Source organism: Nomascus leucogenys, chromosome 1a (assembly GCF_006542625.1).
Source record: "Nomascus leucogenys isolate Asia chromosome 1a, Asia_NLE_v1, whole genome shotgun sequence".
Lineage (NCBI taxonomy): Eukaryota > Metazoa > Chordata > Mammalia > Primates > Hylobatidae > Nomascus > Nomascus leucogenys.
Window position 1 is genome coordinate 9,276,494 of NC_044381.1, and position 26,589 is coordinate 9,303,082.

Consider the following 26,589-nt stretch of genomic DNA (forward strand, 5'->3'; position numbering starts at 1 on the left):
GTTTAGAGCATTCATTTTAATACCCCATTCTCACAAAGATCTTTCCTTTCTCTCCAATTCAGCCAACTCTATTGTGTTTTCCTTACCTGAGGACATTGGGGTGCTGTCAGCCAGACTTGCTTGATATTCTATAACTGAAATCTAAGGCATCCAAGACGTAGTAAGTTTTACATACTTTACCTTTTTGTTTTTGCTGAACCTATTAATATGAATGGGCTGATCAGTTATTATAGCTTCAAAATACTGATTTCCAATGACTGACATTCCTTTAAAGGAGGAAGGCCACAAGCAGACAAATCCTACCTTGATCCACAGGCAGTGTCCTGAACTGGACACTGGGACTATATGGCCCGGGCCCTTTGCTCGTATGAGCACGTACTTTTACATCATATGTGGTATCTGGTTTTAAGCCAGTGAGTGTCATAGTGGTGTCAGCTGGAACAATAAGCTGCTCCATTGGGAGAAGGGGGATGTTGATATCCCTATAAAGAAGGGTATACTTGGTGATAACGCCATTTCTCTCTGCCAGGACAGGTGGTTGCCAAGATAACTGGACGGAGGTTGAAGTGGTGCCTTCTGAGTGAAGGTTTTGAGGGAATCCAATTGGTACTTCTTCTGGAATGGAAATCTCCTTCACCATCTCCTCCCCAAAGCCCACTTTGTTTCTGGCTGAGAGCCTGAAGACGTATGATGCTCCTTTGTGGATGTCTGTAGCTGTAAAGTGATCTTCTTTTTCAGAGAACTCAAGAGTAGTAAGTGGCTCCATATCCTTGCGGCCAAATTTTAGACGGTAGCCCTGAAGAGGTCCAAATGTGTCCACGGGAGGGTGCCACTGAATAAGAGCAGTATTCATCTGAGTGTGGTTAATCACAAGCCGAGGTTTCCCTGGAACTGGAGCACATGGGAGGGAGTGGTAAGACCAACCAATTTGAACGTTCACATTTCAGTCACTGCCAAATGAGGGAGTTCCACTCTACTGGTATTCCCATTTTCTTACTTACCAAAACAAAACAAAACAAAACAGGCAATCTTGGACCTACATACCTTTGTGGAAATATGCTTCTTGTCTTACTTTATTAAAGTAGGCTGAGATACCAGAATTTGATAATGAACACAAAACAGAAATTATCATTGAAACAACAGCTTAAGGGAATTATTTTGACACCTGCACGTTTTAAACCTTCATACATAAAGGTTCATATCAAAGATAAATTAATTTGAGCAAAGATCAGCTAATTAGATACCACTAATAAGAATAACTATAATGATTATTTATTCATTGAGTATCTGCAATGTACCGGCGCCAGGCTAAGTGCATTGCATAGAGTATTCACAGTTGGTTTACATTCCTGACTCCTCACTACATTCTCAGATTAGTTATTATTATCTCTATCTTCTATAATGAGAAAATTGAGGCCCAGAGAGGTAGAAAACTTTCCAAGGCCAGCATGTAACAAGTGAGAAATCTATAAGGCAAACCCACCTCTGTCTGGAGTCGACTGCTTAAATGCTTAATTGTGCTGTTATGTTGCTTAAAAGTTTAAAAAAAAAACCACAAAATAATATGGTATCGACTTACTATGAATTTAATTTGCACTTTCTGTCTAACTTTACTATCCACATCATTCATCTTCATCAAGTTCTTCATCTGTAAAATGGGAATTATATTAAGATCTATTTTATATTGTTCTTATGAATAGTAAATGAGGAAATTCATGTAAAAGTCTTAGCATGAGGTTCTGCATTCTATTAATATTAATCATAATTATTAATAATCTGAATATTAAACTTTTTATGGTGAAAGGCTAGCTTCCAATGAATACGGAATTTATTTATCTTTAAGTTAGATATGTGAAAAGTTCTAATCTACTCATTCAATGCATTATTATATCTGTATTTATTTTTAATGGAGAGCAATTATTCCTGGAATCCACAGTGAAAGACATTGAGGGAGGGTCATCAGAATAAAAACTAAACCAAGTTAACAGAAAGAAGAAGAAAGGCCAAGAATGGTGGCTCATGTCTGTAATCCCAGCACTTTGGGAGCTAAAGTGGGAGGACTGCTTGAGCCCAAGAGTTCAAAACCAGCGGCTGGGTGTGGTGGCTCACGCCTGTAATCCCAGCACTTTGGGAAGCAGAGGCGGGTGGATCACCTGAGGTTGGGAGTTTGAGACCAGCCTGACCAACATGGAGAAACCCTGTCTCTACTAAAAATACAAAAATAGCCAGGCGTGGTGGTGCATGCCTGTAATCCCAGCTACTCGGGAGGCTGAGGCAGGAGCATCACTTGAACCCGGGAGGCAGAGGTTGCAGCGAGCCGAGATCGTGCCACTGCACTCCAGCCTGGGCAACAAGAGCAAATTCCGTCTCAAAAACAAACAAACAAACAAACAAACAGCTTGGCAACATAGCAAGACCTTATCTCTACGGCAGGGGGGTGGAAAAGGCATGGTGTCACATGTCTGTAGTCTTAGCCACTCAGGGGGCTGAGGTGGGAGAATTGCTTGAGCCAAAGAGTTTCAGCCTACAGTGAGCTATGATCACACCATTGCTGTCCAGCCTGAGTGACAGTGAAACTGTGTCTCTAAATTATGAACGTGAAGAAAAGAAAGATGGTAGGAAAGGAGGAAAACTTACAGTAACGGGAGACAGGTGATAAAAAATCATACCATGAGGATATAGGATATGGATTAAGGTAAAAAAAAATCACTAAAAAGATTATGAGACAATACACAGAATATTAACCTCAGAGATGGACTGATATAGCCTCTTCATTTTGTATTTCAGAAAGTGAGAACCAAGTGGAGATGTGCTCTGCTCTAAGAAATATCATTAAGATATTTACTTCCTTAACCAATGGAGCAACAGTTTTGTTTCACATGCTGGGAAGATTCATCACATGCTTATATAACTCAGCTAACCTACAATGTATGAGAACAATAGTTTCTAAAGTTTTTAGATAAATAATTATTCAACAACATGTGTGTTGTGTTATATATATAAAACGTGTGTTGTGTTGTATATATAAAACGTGTGTGTTGTGTTGTGTATATAAAACGTGTGTGTTGTGTTGTGTATATAAAACATGTGTGTTGTGTTGTATATGTAAAACGTGTGTGTTGTGTTGTATATATAAAACGTGTGTTTTGTGTTGTAGATATAAAACGTGTGTTGTGTTGTGTATATAAAACGTGTGTGTTGTGTTGTATATGTAAAACGTGTGTGTTGTGTTGTATATATAAAACGTGTGTGTTGTGTTGTATATATAAAACGTGTGTGTTGTGTTGTAGATATAAAACGTGTGTGTTGTGTTGTAGATATAAAACGTGTGTGTTGTGTTGTATATATAAAACATGTGTGTTGAAGGTAGGCCCAGGAACCACATCATTGTGTACTCATTGTGTTCCTCAGGAAAAATGCATCCAGAGATCTTAACAACCAACACTCTCAGAACACCACCCATCCATAAGTTGGAAACTGTGTGAACTATTCCATTTGCTTTTAATATATTTACAATTATCTTAATTTTAAAATAGTGCTTTAAGGTAGGGACATTGGCAGACATCTTTAATTCCCCTTTATGTATATAGAGCATTTACACGATTTGTCCAAATGTCAGTGATGATGTCAAGGATTAAACACCTGAGTCTCTGCTGAGAAAAATCCATGGTGAAACAGAGCTTTCAGCAGAGAATACAGCCTTCAATATATGAAACTCAGTTGAAACGAGTGGGTGGAAACACAACTATTAATTCTCAATATTCTCCAGAGACAACAGATTGAACATATTTATTAAAATTTTTTGAAATTCTAGTTCCAACGAACTGCATAATAATACATATACCGTGTATCCTGTTTCCGTAAGATGCAGGTAAAGCTAGGATAAATAAATTTTTTTATCTAGATCACAAATAGAGATTGCATTCTAATATTTGTCATTTATGAGCATGTTCTTATTAACTGATGTTTCACTTCATAATATTGCTATGGTGCACATTTGGAGAAATCTAACAGGCTGGCAAAGTCTAGGAAAAAACCCACAGACTTTGTCAATGTATACATTTATTCTTCTGTGGGAGTTAAAGCTTAGGATGGAGTAATCTCTTTTGTTTTTGATGTTGGCATGACCTTTCTTATCCTGGGACAGAAAGGCTTGTTGGCTTGGAATCATGAGATTAAAGTAATGATATAGAAATAAGAGTGTTAGCTCTGACCTACTGGCTTCCCCTGCTGTACAGGAGGATCTCAGTCTGCTCTCTATTGCTAAACCCACAACAGTCACTCCTTCCCTGGGCAGAAGTTTTACTAAGCCTGAAAACGATGAGACAACCAGCCTGGAAGTGCCACAAAGCATAAAGGATGGATTCAGTAAAGAAATGAATGCTTATGCAGCTTGGGGAAGAACACCCAATATCACCTCAGGAGAGCCTGGCCACATGAAGGGTCACACGAAGGGATGCCTAAAATTTCCATAAGCATGTGAATAATAGAATTAGTAAATGCAGTTTAAGTAGGCTGGAGTAAGGGTTTGGGACAGTTGTGGTATTTTATCCAGGGAATGACTGATAGGATTAAAAAGAGAAAAGGAATGAGGAGAGTTCTGTATCATTGAATATATAGTTAAAAAGAATTCTCCCAAACTCCACAGATTGGCAATGGAACTCACTGCATTCCTGGCTTCCAGAAACACTATAGGTATCAAACATTTACCAACAATTCACTTTGTGCAAATACTTGTACACTGGCACACAGGTAGGTGAGTGACGAAATAAAGACGGATACAGCAGGGTCCATGTTCTCTAATACAGGCATATTCTAGTTAGGAAAATAATCAGGTGGAATCGGCTGTGTGATCTGTGGAGTCTGGCTCAGGTTTCTAATGCCTTAGGGTTATTCTGTAGACTACTTTTATAAGTCATGCCAGCTGTTGGTTCAATGGTTCTGCTCACTCCAGCACTGGAGCTTGAGGGTTGCTAAGATGAAAGGGTCTTAAATAATTACTCAGGGGAGTTGGAAGGTCATTTTTCGGCAGGGTCTTAATGAACATATTGGAAGAAGCAGAGAAGGTCCAGCTACAAAGTAAATAACTCTAATTTACATCATGACATATAAACTCTTCTCCCTTTTACATTTTCTTATTCTCTTACATTCTTTTAAAAATCTCCTAGGACTTCAGAATTGGTATGTATGTGTGGCTGTCCTTTACTTTTTAGCAACTGGAATCACTGGAGATCAACCGAGGTACTCAGTCCCAATGGCTCTAAATTTAGCCCCAATTTAACCTAGTACCAAAGCAACAAAAATCACAATTGACTAGACTTGGGCTAATATTTCCAAATTCTCCCTGTCACAGTCATCTTTTGATTATCCTTAAACATAGCTGTTCAATATAGTACTGAAATTCATGTAAAAATATACAGAAAATGTCAAACCAATGAATTTTCTGTTTGCCTTTAACCTCAAGGCCTCAGGCAGTAAACTAATTATTACAATACAGAAAAATGGGAGGATTAACAAAGAAAATGCAAATATTTCATAATCATTGAAACATAAGACCGCCAACATTTTCTTCAGAAGCATCCTTGAGGTTGTATGAATCTTACATAGATCAAACTATGATCAGTACTCGTTTCCAAGATATGATTCCTTACAAGTTGTAGAAACAAGGTATAATAAACAAACATCCCACAGTCAGGAAGTTTACTATTAAAATAAAATTTCACGAGAATTCCTGAATTCTTTGTGGGAGCTGTAACTAAATACCTTTACAATTATGGTTATTAGGAGCTCACATCTGTGAGATAAACTCAGTAATTCTTCACAGTCACATAAATATATGAGGATTTTTAATACAGTAGACAAAACAAATCGATACATTCACCAATTGACTAGGGATAAACCATGAGTAGCGGCTGCTTATGCAAAGGAAAACTAGAGCTTCGCTCTTAAAGGAATTAAATTTGGATTCTCTGCCTTCTTCCCAGATGCAGTGGGGAGGTCTTACAAAAGTAAACGTGTAGGCATCTAAATTACAAGCATTTTCTATCTCAATACCGAAGCCTCTATTGATTAAGAAGGATCTAAAATTGTGAATGAAAATTCCAAAAGAATTCTATATATGAATAAGTTCCAAAATTCCAAAATGTCTACTGTATGGTAAATAAAAAGGGATGAGCTAGCCTTAGTGACGTCAAAATCGACAAAATCATTCCTTTCTCTAAAATTCATATCCCTTGGCTATAAATCCTCTACTTTCTTGTCATCATAACATGACCCCATTTAATAGGCAACAGGGGAGCGGTGCTTCATATAAGACATTTCAGAGTTATTATGACATACTTATAAGTGTAGGTGAAGAAAATGTATTTTCTTCCATGTGAGATTCAATTCTTGGTTGTTGATGTTCTAATAGAGACTGGTTCCATAGCCAGATAGTCATCATGCCATCATGCCCCTCACTGAATACGTGCCTGCTCTTCAGGGTATTAAATTAGCTTGATACAATCGTATTTAAAAAAAAAAAAAAAAAGCCCAGGAGACTCAGCCTTGAAGGAGATTTGCCATCTGTAATCCTGCTGTTTGAGGCAATTCCAGGTGGCAGGATGAGAGTGAGGCAAATCTTATGACATTTAGACAAAGCTTGCAGTGAGCATGGCACCCAGGAGGGCACTCAACATCACAGCTGTTCTTTACTTTATGCCTTTACATAGAGGTATGTTCCTAAAAAGTTATTTGAGAAGTGATTCGGGCGGAGTAAATCAAATCATGGTTTACATGTTCACGGGAGATTGCTATAAATGAGGATTGGAAGAGAATCTTTCTGCAATTATCTCTTAATTTACACATTCTGCAATGCCAGATCTTCCTTCATGCTGGCTTTTCCTACTGTGGCTGACCAAAGTCACCCTAAAAAGCACTGAAGAAACCTTACTCTTTAGAAGGGAGTAATTTCATACTATTTAGCCTTGTTGCTTTTCTTCTTTTTCTTTTTTGTTTTCTATCTTTTGTTCAGTTTGGCTTCTTTAGAATCCCCACAGCAGGGGCTGAGGAAGACAAAATGACAAAAGGTAGAACTGTAAGTCAGGAACCCAGGTCAAGATGGCAGCTCTTCTAAGGGGATTTGTTGTCCAGGGAAGTTGAAATTGTTGCTTGACTTCCCTGCCCAGATCCCTTCCCTCCAGATCTTCATGGGACTTGATCCTTCACGTCATTTGCGTCTCAACTTAAATAATCCTTCCTCTACGAAAACTTCTCAGCCCCTAGAGGCTGCCTGATCCTTAATTGCTATACACTTTTGCTTTTCATCTTACCACTTTCTGACATTTTATTATATACTTGTTTTGTCACTTGTTAATTATCTAGTCCTATTCAGAAAGTAAATTTCATGAGTGGAGATTCTTGTTCTTCTTTGCTGATTGCTTCATCCCCAGTGCTGGTAACAGTGCCTGACACACAGAAGGTGCTCAAAAAAAAAAAATACTTGTTGAATGACTGATTGAATAGTTTGGACAAATTATGCACTTGGACTATTTTTTCCCTGATCTATTTTTTTTTACCCCTGAACTAAAAACACAAAAGTTGACCATAGTCCATTTATTTCCTCTGATTTTACTATAATAAAAAACTGCTAGAAGCTACCTATACCATTTAGAAAGTATTACTGTTCAAGGCACATACACGCACCGACATGATTACCTGCCCCAGTGGTGGACACCAGTTTGGGCTTGCTGCGAGCACCATCTCCTTTGGTTGTGTAGGCTGTGACAGTAAGGGAGTAGGAAGTTTCAGGCTGGAGCCCAGAAATGATCATGTCCTGAAATGACAAAATAGAATGTCACTGATTCAAAACATGCTACTAATGACCTGGGGGAAAAACAAGGCCGTCTGCCTTCATTCTGCAAATGCTCGCACATCCTTAGCAGCCATGCTAAGCCCTGGAAATTTCATGCCTGAGCTCATGCTATGGAGATCTGTTTTCATGCTGATATCGAAGGGGCATCTTCAGGCATCTTGGGAGGTAGATCTTAGGGTATTAGCCAAAGACATGAAATCTGGAGCCAGACTTCCTGAATTCTTAAACTTGCATGTCCTTACTAGCTTGGGCAGACGAAGTAAGTTTACTTATCTGTGCCTCCATTTCCCATCTGGATGTTGGAATTATAACAGGACCCCATAGGATTATATGAGTTACATCAGGTAAACTCACAGAACTATGCCTGGCTTATAGGAGGCATTCCATTAAAGAGTGATTATTTTATGCCAACAGCTCTCCACACATATCCACTGTAACCCACAGACTGCGGATGGGGCTGATGCCAGCATAGTCTGTTTTATCACTAGAGAAGAATTTTACCAAATGGTTGTTGTTGGACCTACATACCCTGAGAGAGAATTTTCTTAGGACTCTCTTATTAATCGATTGTATTATCATTTTTATTGGTTATTTGTATAGGCTATGAGCAAAAATCATTATCCACTGAGGAGAATTTTCACACACATTAAAAAGCAGCCATAAAAGCAAATAATACAACAGGACTTTAGTCCTACCACATCACTAGTATGTGTTCAATTTATTTTGACTTTCTAAAAATTGTTAAATATCACATACTATTTACCAAAATTCTTAGTTTTCTCTTAGTCAGGGCCCAAAGCTGTGGTGGCTATAAGACCAGATGGTCTTTGATTTATTCCTTTAAACTGCAGGTTATGGGATTCTTTAGAGATTGTGGCTATTAACTTATTCTAGTATTTTAAGAACAAATACCAGAGCTGCATGTACACATGCGCATGCGCACACACACAGACACACACACACACACACAGACACACACACACACAGCAATATAAAAACCCTTTCAGATTTTTGGCACAGCTGTGCTTTCAAATTGAATATGGATAATTTAGGAAAATGCACAATGTCATTGTCTTCTAAATCTAAAGACAATGTGAGTGACGAGTGAATGAATTATATTGTGTGAAATACAGTAGGTTTTTTTTAGCGAGGCTGTAACGGATACCATAGAGCTCAAATGTTGAAGCTGATCCCAAATATGACAGCTTCTGAGAACATGCTTTCTCAAAAGAGTAGGAATATCTCATTGTGGAAATTCAAGAAGTTCAGATATCATCCTGAAGAGTCACTGGAAATTTTATTCTGCCAGATAAATGGACTATTTGGGAGAAATGTTGTATTTCCAGGACCTTGGAATGGTTTCCCTAACGTTCCAGAGGATAGAAAAACCAAGTAAACTACCCAAGAGCAGTATTTTAAACGACAGCCGACACACTGGCTATCCCAAAAACTATGATGAGGAAATGCCAACATTATTGTTTCCAAGGTTCCCCTCGCATGCCACCGGAGTACTGCTGAAAAGTAGGCATGGCTAACTGGAAAAAGCAGCAAGTCTTGCTTCCATCACCAAATTTTTGTAGCAAGAAATTATGCACTCTGAGACTTATATGTTTCTTATCATGAAATTGGAGTTAACCACACATAACCATTCTCTTGCCCAGGTTGTTAGAGGATAACAGACGTAACGCAACTTCAAATGCATCAAGTCCTCTGCAGTGGTATAATCTCAGCTGGACACAACTCCATCTGCCACGATCATATCCTTTCTTGGATTACATTTTCTTTCTTTAAGTGGTGGGTACACTTCCTTCCTTGGTTGTTTCAGTATGGTCTGTGAGTTGATGTGTCTGATATTATGGCCATAATTCCTCATTCTCTTTGTTTCCTCCTGTCCTGTCTCCACTTTGCTTCTTGTCCCTGACTGTTAAAAGTTAGCATACCTGAGGTTCTGTCACAGTCACTGGTCTACTGTTTCTCTAATCTTAAAAAAAAATTGCATTCATTTCTAAACCTTAAATAATTATTTCTGCCCATATTCCTGATTTATTTCCAGCTGTGACTTCCAATCTGAGCTCTAGTGGCATATACATTGTAAATATCTGCTAGATATTTTCCTGTGACTACCCAGTGCTACTTCAAATTCAAATGAACTAAAGCTTTAAAATCATTCCTGGAAGTAGACTCCCCCTCCTTACTTCCATATTTTAATGAATGGTAACACATCTGCAAAACTTAGGAGCTACCTTTGACCTCTTTCTCTTCCTCAGTTCTTAGCAAGTTTTTGCCAATTCTTTCTTTTACTGATCCTATCACTTTTTCATTTCTACTCTCTCAACTCTGTTGCATCTTTATCACTTCATAACTAAATTAGCAAAATAACTCTTTTTACCTGCTTTTCTATCTGCCACCTTTTTACTCTCTAATCTATCCACTAAGTCACTGGATTTTAAACTGCAGGTAATGACCCATTTAGTAGGTTGTGAAATCAGTTTAGTCAGTCATGACCAGAATTTAAAACAAACAAACAGAAAATGAAATGGAGTAAACTTGAATACTTAATGTTAGTGTTTATTATACATTTAAAGTATGATTCTATAAAAATTTTATTTTAGTTAAACATATGTGTGCATTGAATCATGACATATAATAATGTATTTCTTACTGTGAGTTAGAGTCAAAGAAGTTTATGGTAAAAAACGCTGCTGCACTGGCAATGCCATGAGAACTGATATCTTGGACACGGTTAGAAGATTCCCAACAAGAGCCATGTGCATTGGCAGTAAATACTCATTCAGTGAATGGAAGAATACCTTCCTGCCAGCCTTTAAGCTTGACTCTTCTGGTTTTCCCAGTATTATATTACAGTATACCTCTTAGCTCTATTTACCACTGAGTTACTTACATGAAGCCCTCATTTATATCAAATTGTCAGGCTCATTGTCACGTGACTATACCACATGCTCAACTGTCTCAATGACTGGTTTTGCTGTGCTCAACTTTAAAAAATATATATGTTCCACCTCCAACTCCCCAGCACACACACACACACACAGAAACACACACACACACACACACACACACACACACACTTTTTCAGTTATTCAGTCTTTAGTCATCACTTAAATTCTCTACTAACCTTCAGGACTTCTTTTACTATCTTGGACCACTGTCTCTGAATTCATAGCTTTTATTGACACTGTCCACTAATTTACTAATGCATGGTCCACTAGGCCATATATTTTGCTGCATTTTATGTAACTGTTCAGAACTTTACTCTTCCCTAGCCACTTAGAATGTAAACACTAGAAAGGCAGGTGTCACATCATGTGTCCCTTGCAGTGGCATATACATAACAGTCCCTCAATAAATAACACAGACCTTTCATTCAAATATTTTAAAAACATTCCTCCCTCAGCGAGATACTTTCTACTTCTTGGCATAATCCATTTCACCATTCAAATATGTATGGGTAAAGTGCAGAATAGCCACTTCTAGTTAATCAGTGCCAGATCTATATCCTGTTATCCACTGGATATGTGATCCTGGAGTAGGATTTATGAGCAGCCTACACCAAACAATCTGACATCTCCAGTCTGCAATGCCTTCATTTAAAGCAAGCTTATCCAACATGCAGCCCAACACAAACTTGTAAACTTTCTTAAAACATGAGATTTTTTTCTGTTTTAGCTCATCAGCTGTCATTAATGTTAGTGTATTTTATGTGCGGTCCAAGACAATTCTTCTTCCAATGTGGCACAGAGAAGCCAAAAGATTGGACAACACCCCTGTATTTTAAAGCACGCCTCCTCTGACTGTCTCAAGGCAGAGTTAGTAGCAGCCATCAAAGCAAATATCACAAGCCCATGACATTTCTTATGCAGTCAATAGCACCATGCTGATTTCACAAATCAAAAATCAAAATAAAAAGTGCACCACATAGTGAAGATAACTTAAAAATAATTTGTTAGTTCATGCATCCAAGCAAACTGTGATGACAGATCACAAATAAGTGAAAGGATGTCAGAGAAAACAAGCATATATAGTCTGCTTTTGACAAAACAGTCACAAATTACTCACATGTTCAGTAGTATCATCAAATTCCCACTGATTGAGAATAAGAAGGTTGGGAGGAAAACAAAATAAAAAGAAAAGGAATTTAAAGCCTTATACAGGCAGTGTTGTCCTTCTTAGATTAAAAAAATCAAAAAAATAAACAAAGCAGTGTGTACAACAAAATTCCAAAGAATGTGTGATTTGCTGCCACTTCCACCTCTGATTGGGAAGTCAAATTAAAAATCCTTTGTTACTGTTATCACTAAAACCAGCTAATATTCTTTAAATGTATGGTTCACTGAAACATAGCAATGAGGCACAGAAAAAGCTAATGTTTCTAATCATATCCTACTCATATTTATTTTGACTTCTATTTTAAGTTACATAATTCAAAGTCACTATTTAGATTAATATATTTCATTATATTTAACACTTATGGCTTCAATGAAGCCCTGTGAGATGTAATGATATTTCAGTGAAGAGTCAAGGAAAGTAAATGAGATGGGAAAGAAAGGAAATACACAAGGAAAAACAGCAATTAATAAAGAAAAGCCAAAGAAGAAGAGAAAAAAAGACAGAGTTGACATTTAATGCATTTGGTATTATATAATTTCGTTAACTACCATATTTTACAATGGAAATAGGGACAGAATTACAGTTCTGTAATTACAGTTCTGTAAAATATCTAAGAAACAAAGGAGAACATCAAAGCACACTGGTCATATTGTTTTCTTTTCCATAATTGTAGACTTACGAGATAAAACATAGCAATGATGACTTTAATTTTATACTATCATAACTTTCTTTTTATAGGCACTACATAATAATTATTTATACAAATCAAGTCAATGGCCCCTTTCCAGTGTTGAAGGGGTATTACAAAGCTCTACTGCATTTACAGAAGTGGCCTTGGGGTAGATAAGTGAGCCATGAATCCAGATCCCTTTACTTAGAATGTTTCAAAACTGAAGAAAACATAAAGACTTTTGAGAGTTGACTTGTGTTAAGACTTTGGGGGTAAGTACTTTCCTTAGAGGCACAGGGATATTTATTGCTCTTTTATTTTTTTATTTTAATTTTTTTTTGAGACGGAGTCTTGCTCTGTTGCCAGGCTGGAGTGCAGTGGCGTGATCTTGGCTCACTGCAAACTCCACCTCTCGGGTTCAAGCAATTCTCCTGCCTCAGCCTCCCCAGTAGCTGGGACTATACAGGCATGTGCCGCCACGCCCGGTTAATTTTTGTATTTTTAGTAGAGATGGGGTTTCACCATGTTGAGCAGGATGGTCTCGATCTCTTGACCAGGGGATCCAACCGCCTTTACAGACAAGAACGTAGAACTGGGCAACCTGGTGCTGCAGTTTTCAACTTGCTTCATAATCTTTCCAATTTCACACAAAGAAACGCATTTTCATTTGAAATAAATTACAATTTTTTTTTACAAACTCCATCCTTTTCCCTGCCAAATCACTAATTTCTTGGATAATGAAAGTATTCCAATGATCATAATATCCTATCCCCATGACATCTCATCACCATTTGACACAGCAAAGGTAAGCCAGTATATGAGTCATGTACAATTTTCAGCATGGTAGTTACAAGCTGAAATCTTCATCTTCCTTTCAGGAAAATATGTAAAACCCAAGTGAATTTATTATGGGACTATCTTTGAATCACCTGTAATTTATGAAAAATTTTGAAAAATTTTCAATGCTCTGTTTTAAACAACTAATTATAATACCGGGTTGTGACACCATAGTTGCAAACCACTGCCCTAAGATCAATACAATTTCTCACATACTCAACTATTCATTTTTAGTACTTTTTTTTTAAACCTTGGTTCAACATAAAGTTCCCACTTATTCTCTAGGAAATTCTGATTTAATTTTTAATATCATTGTAACGATCTTCATTCGCTGGGACATGAAACAATGAGTTTCATCAAATATGTAATTTGATGAAGAAGTACTAAATATAATACTGAGTACCTGTTCCTGAATAAAAATGTCTATTCTTCAGTGGAAGAAGACATACATTTAGAAATTAGAACAACTAAGTTCCAAGTTGTTTTAGCACAGAAGAAAGTAGATTCCATCAGCAAAATTGCAGTTTAGAAATCTTCCCTTTGACTCAACTAAGTCAATCATTTTTTGAAGTCAGAAAGGCAAACTTAAATATGGTTGTAAAGCGTTGAATATCTGTATTTTAAGGAAAAAGTAACATGTTTTTAATCAGACTTGAGTGTCATTTCATTACAATTCCCTTCCTCACTTGATAGTAACTCTGATTGAAAAGATCAATATACATCAATGTGAAATGAAAACTAGAATTTTGTATAGGATTTTTTAAATGTTGAAAAACTAAAATAAGACCAATTTCAAGATATGAACTAAGATAAACTTATTATATAAAAACAGAGGTACATAATTTCAGAGGCTTACCTGTGCATCAGCCAGCATAACATCTTTCAGCATGGGCTGGCCCTTGGGCTCACCATTTTCCATCCTCACATAATGCACCTGGTATCCTCTTATCTGGCCATGCTGTTTATTGGGCACGGGTGAGCGCCATGAGACTTTAACAGATGTTGAGTTGACAGCCTCTACCTCGACTTTGCGAGGAGGACCACTAGGAACTGGAACAACATCATTGGATAAAAGAAATTATAGGCACTTGTCCCACCCAATCAGAGCATTTTCTGCATTTTCTTTACTTAGGTTTCTCTTTCAAAAAATGGGTAAACCCACTATGTTTCCTTTGAAGAATACAAACATTTTCGACCAATGAAAATGCTTAAACAATCTGCTCTACCTTTTAAGAAAAGATCAAAAAACATGACCGATGCAAAAAAAAAAAATGGAAGAAAAAAAGAGTATCAGAGAAATAGAAAAACATGTAAAAAATGTACAAAAGCCAAGGAAGATGCTTTGAGGATCAAAGCATTAAAGCACAAAGAGGTATAGCATTGAAATAATAACAAAAACTGGCTGTTGATTGTTGTGTGTTTTTTAAAGGTTTCTTTTTAAACGGCAGAATAAAAAGATTCTTGATTATATGGATTATCTTCTCTTTTTTTCTCATATCAAAGGTATTCCATACAAAAGATGCCAAAAATTCAATGTCGAGCATCAATGTCTCTGAAATACGTAAGACAAAAAGGCAACAAAAAGATAAGAAGGTAGTTTTGAAAAGTTAACTTCAAAATGTAAAAGAAGTGACTACAAAAAGCCAAGAAAAACACAGAAGACTTTAGATGGAGGTACAGAGACGGGCTGGATTGCAAGACCATAGGAGCCAACAGTTCTTTTAAAGAGAAGCAAATCACTGCATTGAGATTGGAAAAAAAGAAAAAAAAAAAAAAGAAAAAAAGGCCAGGCTGTAGCAAAGACAAGTCTTTGGCAAAAATACTAAAGTAACAGCAATGCTGAGTAAAAAGATGAGCAGAGAAAAAAGATTACTGTTAGCCTATTGAAAGACAGCAGACCAAGACTGTGTCAGAAGGGTGCAAACTGACGTAGCGGAGGCAACATACCATCTTCATTGGTTCGAATCAACACGGACAAGCTCTCAGGGCCAGGGCCGACATCTGTGTGGGCCGTCACAGTGATCCGGTATTCAGTCCATTTTTCCAGCTGTTCCAAAAGGTATTTGGTAGTGTCCGAAGGAATTCCCAAAATCTCGTGAGGCTTGTCATCTTCCCCATCCACTGCAGTATACTTGATGGAGTATTCAGTGATAATGCCATTCTGTTTTTCCACTGGTGGAGGTTGCCAACTTACCAAAATACTAGTGGAACTTGGGCTGGTGCAACTAATGTCTTGAGGAGGAGCTGACGGCTCTTATTTTGGTAGTGAGTTAAAGGAGGATTTAAGTGAAAGGACAGGAGTGGTTGAGAAAAAAAATGATAAAACAAAAGAAAAGGCAAAAATAAATAAACGAACAATAAGGACAAAACGAAAATAACGCTTTGAAACTTAAATTCTAATGACAAATTATGTACCTTGGCTTAGTAAAATGAATAAACCAAAAAAATGAATTAATGACCAAAAATAATTGTTAAATAATGAGTGGGGGGAATATGTGGAAATGAGACCTCGAGATAATGGAGCCTCAAATAAAATTACCTACCTGCGATATAAATTCTTCTTCTAAACCAATCCCTCAGTATCTCCCACCCCCACTATACTGACTACCCAGCTTCAAAAAAGCTGCAAATAGTGCTAGTATTTACTTGAGGGTCTGATGATGCTTCATAGATGTTGTTTCCAAGCTTTCACTTCTATATTCTAGAATGAGGATGGTTTACATACAGTACTCATTTGTGAAAGGCTTCTTAAGGTGAAAAGTTACAATAACTGCTAATGCCCTTCTACCAGTTCCAATTAAAAATAAATAAACAACAAACATAAGAGGGTTCACTCTATCTGAAAAACTGAGTTTGCCTGACCAGTTTTAATAATAAAAAAAAAATGTTAACATTGATCGTAGCCCATATACCGTGAGCATGCAGAATCAATAAGGGATGAAAATGCAGAGTCCAAGATTTACCTACCCGAGGGTAATGTCAGGATTGTTGATTCTGACTGTAACTTGTACTTACCCTACGTCAGCTTTCAGCTTTTTAATTATAACTCTTCTTGAGACACCATTGCTAGTGAAGAATTAGACCCCACCAGCAAAATTTGGTAAAATCAATAATAATCATTTATCCCTTAGAAAATGTCAATAACACAGCCATTAAAAAGAACTGTTTTTTTAAAAACCCAAGTATCAACTGGAAAAGATATAACTTATGTGCAAAATTTCTTTCATGTTGTACATAATTATTCATACAATGTAGGGTTTATATTAGAGTTAAAAGATATACTTTCTTACTGCCCATTCTAAATTAAACTAGTCACTTTCTGAGCAATTATTTTCCATCAAATTAACCAAACATTATGATTTTAAAAAATTAAAAATCAATAAAAGACAGCACAATTACTATCATTATTTAAAACTTGATAATATATGTTCCTAAAGAAGAACAAACAAGTGGGCAAAGATAATACAAATCCATACACACACACATATATTTTTAAAGCAATGTATATGGTAGACTGAATAAAGCAATCCTATGTTTTATATTTGAATGTGTAGTTTGGGGATTTCCCTAGACTTTGTAAGTCTTAATATTATGGAGTGCCAGGTGCATCCAATTGTTCAGGGGATTATCAGTCTTTCTTAATTTACGTGCCTTGTGTTCATTATTACAGTCAATCAAAATAAAAGCTCTCTGTATTGACAAAAAAGAAATCCTCATAGGACAGCCTTGTAAATTTGGAATAAGATTTGCAAAACCACTAGAATCTCATTTTTATTGATTCTGACTAGGGGTTCTTATATCTCAAATTATAAAACTATTTTACATGCATTATCGTTATTCATAATAAATTGAGTTGTTCATGTAACAGCAAGGACTCATTTGTAATTCTTTTTAAAAAGCTGATTTGGTTTTCACTAGGGCTGTCTTCAGACCTCCTATTTTGTGAGAATATATTCAACATCATTTGAAAATTTTACTTTAATAAAATAAGGAATAGATAAGTGTTTGATGTGCTTATAAAAAGTCTATTCAACATGTATGTGTGTGTGTGTGTATATATATATACACACACACACACACACACACGTTAAAAACCGAGGTTTGTAAACCATGGGAAACATAATATTGAAGCATGTAACATTTCTCTTAAATGCTTGGTTTTAAGAAATTATCTTCTACAATACTATTTATTAGCCTGCCTGGAATTCAAAGCAGACATACAGAGAATGCATTAATTTACATGCTTATGCCTTTAAATGAAAGAAAATTTTATGGGAATAAATGATAATCACTAATAGATTAAACAGGATCCTAATCATTTTCATGTGAATACTCACGCTTTAAGAGGGAAAAACATAAATTTTATTATCAAAAATCCCTGAAAGTTTTCAAGTTTCTATAGAAAATGAAATGGTGGAAAACTTGCTTATTTATATGGAAGGAAATTAATCTTTTAAAACAGAAATTTCATGTTTGCTGATAGGTCTAAATATGAGGTCAATGGAGCACCTTCTTGACAAAATTCAGTGTATTTCTACTCTAGATATCTATTGTATAATTCACTATGTCAAAAAGCAAAGACAAAATATCACACAAAGAAATCTAAGAAAATAACTCAACAAAACTCTTCAAGATAAATAGTATTTCTTATGAATGAATTGTAGACACATATTAATAAAAAGCAATTAATAATAATAAGCCACCAAACTTTCCATCAAAAACAATCTCCTGTATAATACTTTATGCAAAACAATCTGCCCTGGGCACAATTAACCCCCATTGTGATAAACACAGCTATGCTTAAGGGTAGCAGCTCCAAAAAGAAATTGAACCCGAGGAAACAAAATACAATTTAGAACTGCAAATATGTTTGCGATTATTCCATTGTTTCTAAATTTGTCCACATACTGATTTTCTGTCAATGTTCCAAATTTCCACATGTACTACACACAGAGTTAATAAGAAACAAGTCATCAGAGCTGAGCTTTTCTTAGTAGAAACAAATACATGAAATAAGGACTTGTTTGATTGCAAAGCTAAAGCCTGTGTGCTTAAAAAAATAAAGCTTTTTTTGTCTTTTGCAGGCTCTTTCATTTGCCAAGCCCTCCTATGATTATTTTGCAGGGTTCTCAATGTGAATTTTGCTTTAAAGCCTTATAATTCATTAAACAGGGCTTGATCTAACTCCTTTCACCCACTTTTCACCCATGGAGGTCTACTACCTTCTTTAGAAGTCTTTCAATGTAGGAAGTGGGAAGGTGGGATCTGTTATTTGGATCAAGTGATGAGACCAAAATAAGTCACAGTTACTCTTTCACCTGTGAAGTGTGATGCATACTAACCTAGAGACTAACTATTAAGCACATTAGCAGGTTTGCTTGTTGGTGGAGGTGAAAGCTAGCAACATCTCCCAGAGGAAATAAAAAGGCAGAAAGTAAGCAAAGAGAGACACCTACTTGACTGCATGGTTCTAGCTGATATTTCTGCAGTAGAAGCACCCAGGCCTTGAGGGGAGCGTGCAGCCAGACGGAAATAGTATAAGCTGTTTGGTTTTAGTCCTTGCAGCCTATATGACGTCCCTGGCTCAATGGTAATTCGCTGCTGGAAGCAATAAGAGAATGTGGTCATCTTCAGTAAGATTCGTGCAAATACTTTTTAATCATACTGTCTGGACCATCAGATTTCTATCATCAGGATTATAATCTCATCAAAATATCACCAAAAGAGTCAATAGTGGGTATCTAGGGCTATACTAAGGGAATTATATAATGAAAATATCAGTTTAAAAGGCAAGTTTCTATAAAGGTAACTGGAATAAGGGAAGTCAGAGATCTTTTTAATGTTGACACAGTCGGACAAATACATCAGATAAGACGAAGACTGAGCGGCCAACACCCATGAGTATGTTCTGCCGTTAAATGTGTGTATGTTGCTGTGACACAGATCACAAGAGAAACTGACACCTGCCCCTGGTAGTGGAATCTGCCCAACATGTGCAATTTTAATTGAACAGATGTCTACTCATCTCTCATGACCTTCTGAAATCTCAATTGGAGGCAAAGAAAATATGACCAGAAGTAGCAACAGTAACCAGTATACAATTTACAGGAGGTTGCTATAAAAGAGATTTGAAATTGCCAAGTTTTGATGGGATAAAAAATCACGTTAGTCACTAAAGAAAGTTGAATAATTTATCTGAAACCACATCGCTACCCTAGGTTGATCTAAAATAACTGAAAACCTTACTTTTTTTGTGAATATAGAACCCACAGCCAGAAAAAAAATAAATTCACAAATGTTTGTGGACTTTTGATATACGATTTCATTAATCAAATGCTATAACTCTCATCTTCCATGCTTAAAATTTGTCATTTAGCAAAAATATAAGTGTCTATGGGTAATCAATCTTGAACATCAGCCTACAGTAAACCTTAAAATGCAAGTGAGTACATAATCTAGTAATGGTGTGTGTAATCTTAACACTTTATCAAATAGTGTTTGCTATTCACACAAACAAATTAGTTAAGAAGAATTCAAGGCCGGGCACGGTGGCTCACGCCTGTAATCCCAGCACTTTGGGAGGCCGAGGCGGGTGGATCATGAGGTCAGGACATAGAGACTATCCTGGCTAACATGGTGAAATCCCATCTCTACTAAAAATACAAAAAATTAGCTGAGTGTGGTGGCGGGCGCCTGTAGTCCCAGCTACTCGGGAGGCTGAGGCAGGAGAATGGCATGAACCCAGGAGGCGAGGTTGCAGTGAGCCGAGATCGCGCCACTGCACTCCAGTCTGGGTGACAGAGTGAGACTGTGTCTCAAAAGAAAAAAAAGAAGAAGAAAAATTCAAATATAAAACTAGAGAAACCATCCCTAGGGTGTTCTGGCTTACAAATACAAAAGTTTTCAGGAATTTTAGATCCACCAAGTAACAAATAAAGAAATTCCCTAAATAAGCAACTGTAGAGCACAGTAGCTATGCCAACATTTAAGCATTACAATTCTCCTTTACTCTTTGTGTATATGTATGTTTGTGTCTATGTATGCATGTATTTTAGTTTGGTGGTGGTGATGAAGGTTTAAAATAATTCAGTGCTGATTTACGCCTTACGGAAAACACCAATAGCTCAAGTTGCACCATGAATACTTTAAGTCATATCTGCATTTCAACTATATAACTTTTTGAGTGCTTGATTTATATTGGCTTTGCTAGCTAAATCTAAAGCACTGCATTTAAAACCTATTCTTTTGAGATTCTGCTCATTTCAAACAGACGGAATAAAATAGAAGTTTACAAGAATATATTAATTTATTACAACATCCAAAATTATGTACTACAAGTTAATTGAGAGTAGTTCATTTAGTATGTGAGTTTTTTAAAAGATATTCTTTATTAGAACACAGGGACCATTCCACTTTGTGAAGATTTTTTTTCAGATAAAAAATGCTAAGAGGCATAATAAAATGAATATATGAGTGAAGTTCTCAAATATAGTGCCATTCGCTCCTTTTCTCCTAATGTTCCCCATTGGATTTCACAATAATAAAAAAAGAAACATATTTATTACTATTATGTATTCTCATTCTGAAAATGTTAGATGTATCTTAATATGGATTTCTATAATGTATTCAAACTGCACTCAAGAAGCAGTAGACCCTAACCGTCAACAACACAGACTCTGGAACTCGACTGCCTAGACTCAAATCCCAGCTCTGCCATCCACTAGTGCGAGACTTTGAGCAAATTATTTAACCTTTTTTCCATGCCTCCATTTTATTATATGTGAAATCGATTAATAAGAAAGGCTAGCTCCAATGCTACTATAAAAATTAGATGCATTATTGATGGTGAAACCCTTAGAACAGTGCCTATTAATGAGTTAATTATATTGATTTTCATTTCTCTTTTCAGTGACGATCAACAATTGCCATGCCTTCTACAATCTGTTATTTTATTTGCACAGTATACTCAAATGTTATATACACTCGCCTTCATACCAAATACTTTTTAGCCAACAAACATTTGCTATGGGGAATCTTTGAAACCAGTGTGGAAAAATTCATCTAGCCAAGGACTTTCATGAACATATAGAGCTAATTTAGTGACCTGTTCCCACAGTGACTTAAATACTTTCATGAAGAAGAGAAAGTCCTCAAGTCTCATTGAGTATTTATTCTTCCATAACCTGATACATCTATGGAACTTGGAACTCTGTCAGAAGCACATTCCAATAGGAGCAAGAGTTATTTTGTTTTGTTTTTCCCCAAAGCCTCAAAATAACCAGTGTTTGTTGTTGTTGTTGTTGTTGTCATTTTGGGTTTTTTTTTGGGCGGGGGGAGGGGGATCAAGTTCCTCTTTTAATTAGTGAATCTTTTCCATCAAGGTCCTCAATAGCTATCTGACCAAGAATGTGGATAACTACACAAAAATAAAGAAGTGGTCCAACGTAATGAATAATTCCCAGGGTGAGAAGCACTATAGTCTTACCTCCTCTCCATGCTCCCCATCTTTGTAGACCAGTTCATAGTTGGCAATGGTATCTGAACGTGGAGGTGTCCAAGAGAGCAAAATACTTGTTTCAGACTCAGGTTCTGCTTTGAAGTTTAGTGGCTGCCCTGGTACTAAAAACAGGGAGGCAATGGATTAAACTCACAATCACCAGGAGTATTCACAAAGTTCTTCCATTAGTGTAACCCGTTTAAACCTTTCAAAATCTGTACACATGTACCAGCTTAGTGGAAAACAAGCTCCTTTACATCGTCCAAGTTAACCTCTTTGTATACAGGGCAAGTACAATGTTATAAATCCTGCTCTGGAGTAGTAGAACATCTACACAAGATATAGTAGAATTAATAAGTATGAAGTATATCGGCCCCTGAATTCAATTTTAAGGAAAAAATTCTTTACTTCATGATATGGTTGTTAGTAATAAATAATATAATTTATGTAAAGCACTTGAAATATTGCCAAAAGCATAAGTACTAAATACCTAAAAGTATTGTTATTTACAACTGAGTAGAAACTTACTCTCTAGCACTACATGTAACATTAAAAATTATTTCCAATTAAATTTATAAAATCCTACTTTTACTCCAATAACAAAACCTAACAGGCAAACAGAATCACTTAGCATTTTTTCTTACCAGCCCACATTTTGAAAAAGAGGTGTAAAAAAGGAAAAACAAAACAAAACAAAACTCTATCACTTACAAATAATGACGTCTAAACTCTCAACTATGTTATTTAATGCACTACACCTAATAAAAACAAAATATCCTCCCTAGTGCCACGAAGCTAAACTACTACCAAAAATTAAGAAGTTTATAGAATACACTTATCAGAAATATGGTAACTTATAGAGATCATCTATAATTCTCATGTTAGCCATGTAATCTATTTGATAGAAAATTTGGAAGAGCTGTTTATCAGCTGTAATAAAGAATGGAAAGTCTATTCGGTTTAAAACACCTTACTCAAATGTACTGGAATAATTACTAACCTAAACTTCCTAGTCCACACGTAAGCCTATCAGTTCCCCTCTATCCATTATACACAAGGCTGAGTCAGGGTGTCACTGGCACATCTAATCGTACATTGTTCTTGGCCACTGTCTGCTCTGATTGGTGAGTGCCTGTGCTTTCCCAATTGTAAAATATTTTCATCATTACCCTTGATATTATGGCATGTCTCAATGTGCTGTGGCTGAACATACGTTCATATTCCCTCAAGTTTAAATGAGAATTCCATTTATATTTAAAGAAAAAAAGAGAACAATAATACTTCACAGCAGAGGAGTAAAAAAACATCTAAAGTGTGCTTTTAAACATCTACAGTGGCAACCTTGGCAAAAATATTTTAAAATACATATAATACGGTATAATTTGTAGTTGAAAAGAAGCCTTTGGAGAAAATGTATTGCTTTCCTTTTCTTTTATAGTTATGTCTCTGTGGTACGGCTTTAAAAAATACCCTTTGTTAAAGCAGTCTGCAAGAATGATTTGTAGAATCCCTAATGATGATTTTATTCCTCTGGTAAGTCAGCCTGTGTGTATGTGTGAGTGTGTGTGTGTGTGTGTGTGTGTGTACAGGAATACATGTTTGGACTGATGCTTAAGGTCACAAATAATCAGTGCTTCATATTTCTAGTTGCCTTCATCATCTTTTCTCTCTCTCTTTCTAAAAATCACAGGCATTGAGAGTCTCATTGCTTTGATGCCTCTGGGAGCTTACTTTCTGAACAGAGTTGTCATATTTTTTTCCCCAGTACCTGCCCAGTGGGTGGCCTAACACAATCATTTAGATTGAAAGGTGGAGGCAAAAGAAGATAAAAGATTGATAAGCAAGAGGCAGAGGGACAGAGGGGAACAAAACACAAATAGGCAAATTGCAAAGCAAATGGAAAATGCATTATTTCTAGAAGGGAAATACCAAAAGCACTGGCAGGAGCAATAATGGAAACAAGAGTGACCAGATAGATGGGAAAACTATGATAGGATCTAATATTCACATGATAAAAGGGTTTCTCAGGCTAAAAATGCACACATATGCCTATGGATGCAATCATAGATTTTTTTCCTAGTTTTATTTGCTTCTTTCTTCCTCCCAATTTCCTGGGAAACGAGAAAGTTTGTGTTAACTCCTGACTCAAACCAAACCGGAGTACAGTATGGTCAAGAATTAGAAACACAGACAACATTGAAGGGCTGCTCTCAGGATAATAATTGCTTGTTACGCATTTCCTCCCTGCCTAATGCTAATAATAAATTGACATTGATTGAAAACATCTTGGAAACCTAATTAACTTTTTCTTACTTAAACTGTTTACTTTTTGCTTTTAATTTGTATTGAGCAAATTCCCGGTTGGTCTCAATATTTCATTCTTGTTTAGTGACACAAGCTTCGTCTGATCATCTAATTCAGCTTGTTTCTATTAAGAGCCCCTTCCTTCTAAATAATGACTTAAATAGGCACATCCAAGTCTCAGAGAGTACACTGTCCTTTTTATTCTTGCACAAAGCTAAAAGTTGGCTAGACGACTTGAAGCAAAGTGTCTTCATCTAATGTACAGGGGGTTCTCTCCTGTTCTTTCCTTATCCTTCTTTTGAAATGGTTCGGAGGGTAACTTCATTAGATTTTAAACTTGTGGTACAGGCTTAGGCATGGTAACTCACATCTGTAATCCCAGCACTTTGGGAGGCCAAGTTAGGAGGATGGCTTGAAGTCAGGGGTTCGAGACCAGTGTAGGCAACATAGCAAAACCCTGTCTCTATAAAGTAATAAAACTTAAAAACATTAGCTGGGCATGGTGGAGCATGCCTGTAGTCCCAGCTGCGTGGGAGGCTGAGGTGAGAGGATCACTTGAGTCCAAGAGGGTGAGGCTACAGTGAACGATGACTGAGCCACTGCACACCACCCTGGATGACAGAGTGAGACCCTGTCTCTAAAAAATAAATAAATAATAAATAAATAATAATGTATAAAATAAACATGTGGTGCGAACACAAATGCTCAGAGGTGTCAGGTAATTTAGATGAGTGAGCAGGCCATATGGGGCCTGGGGCCTGGTGGAGAGTGACCACCACCTGAAGAGGGACCCCAGGCCATGCTCAGTGACAGCAGGTTGCTGCCTTGTGAAATGTGGGCGCACTCTTGTCCCAGCTTCAGATTTTCTTCACAGAAGTTGATCATGAACCTTCCAGGTAAAACCTTTCCATTCTTAATTACTGAAAATTAATTGAATTTTAAAAGCACTGTATGGGGCAAAACGTGTCTACAGGCTAGATTCAGCATATGGGCCAGGGCCCTAAAATAACCTTTCATGATCTCAGGCTCCAGGCTCATCAACGGCTTAAGAGTGCACTACCCACACTTCCCCGGGAACTGAGGGTGTACCGAACGATATCACTTCCTCAGGGCGTTTTGTCATATTTGAATCCACCACCACGAAGCTGAGGATACAAAGGAATTTTTTTAAAAAAGGTATAAAATGAATGTATTTTTAAATTCCCAAATATTGGTCCTAATGAGCATAATATATGTATATAAGAAAACACTTTAGGGGCTACAGACTGTCATATTTGTTTTCTCTGTAACACTTGAGACACGGGAGTACTTTCATTATCTGTTGATTGAATTGTTATGCCAAATGTTGTGTCTACAGAGGTTCCATTTCACATTTCTATTAATGTTTTCTCTCTATATATGTATTTATACATACAAATGTATAAATGTAAATATTTACCTACATTTTATTTATTTAGTTAGTTTTGAGACAAGGTCTTACTCTATCACCCAGGCTGGAGTGCAATGGCACAATCATGGTTCACTACAGCTTTGACCTCCAGGTCTCAAGTGCTCCTTCCGCCTCAGCCCCCTGAGTAGCTGAGACTACAGGTGTGTGCCATAATATCCGGCTAATTTTTTAATTTTTTTTGTACAGACAGGATCTCAATATGCTGCGCTGGTTGTCTGAACTTCCTGGGCTCAAGAAATCCTTCCACCTCTACCACTCAAAGCACTGAGAGTATGGGTGTGAGCCACTGTGCCTCGCCTTCTTACACACAGATATTTTATGCTCTTGTAATCATTACACATCACAGTTTCTCACTGTTTGGTTTTTTTTTTTACCTTCACTTACCAGTCCTTTGTCTAGGTATATCTTATTTTATTTTTATTTTATTCAAGAGCTTTTCTGTGTTGTAACATTTCCTTCACTGATTAACTGAACATAAATTTTATAAGAAAATGTGAGATTCTGGGAAAATCATGGGCAAATAAAAACAACGTATCCAGACCTTTAAGCAGTTACTTCATATTCAAAGGACAGATATGATATTGACCATAAACCAAATTTACAATAGGACATGGAAAGCAGAAATAAAATACGTAAAAATTTTTCTTTAATATTATATTTAAGAAGTCATTATATACTGTAAAAGTATGTCCTTCCTCTTGATTACTTATTTAATGTCCACAAGGAAATAGAAACGTGAGCTATCAAGTCCCTAAAATAAGATTATAATCCCACTGATACATGTTAAGTACTTGAGTATTACTATAATTATACTCTATATAAATATGTGAAAGCAACTCAAAGACAAGGGA

At 36.5% G+C, this 26,589-nt stretch overlaps 1 protein-coding gene across 37 annotated transcripts in view; it reads right to left on the reverse strand.

Moving 5' to 3' along the window:
- Nucleotides 1-26,589, reverse strand: part of PTPRD (protein tyrosine phosphatase receptor type D) — a 2,318,035-nt gene that overhangs the window by 172,960 nt on the left and 2,118,486 nt on the right. For 16 of the 37 annotated variants that reach the window (XM_030813060.1, XM_030812949.1, XM_030812750.1 and 13 more), the window contains 7 exons: nucleotides 21,973-22,106; nucleotides 18,944-19,088; nucleotides 15,435-15,740; nucleotides 14,344-14,537; nucleotides 11,930-11,956; nucleotides 7,696-7,813; nucleotides 304-891 (listed from right to left, as the gene is read on the reverse strand). In XM_030813060.1, the coding sequence (XP_030668920.1) occupies nucleotides 304-891; nucleotides 7,696-7,813; nucleotides 11,930-11,956; nucleotides 14,344-14,537; nucleotides 15,435-15,740; nucleotides 18,944-19,088; nucleotides 21,973-22,106 (1,512 nt within the window). The remainder of the gene's footprint in view (nucleotides 1-303; nucleotides 892-7,695; nucleotides 7,814-11,929; nucleotides 11,957-14,343; nucleotides 14,538-15,434; nucleotides 15,741-18,943; nucleotides 19,089-21,972; nucleotides 22,107-26,589) is intronic. The other 21 variants (XM_030814138.1, XM_030814097.1, XM_030813953.1 and 18 more) reach the window with 4 other exon arrangements.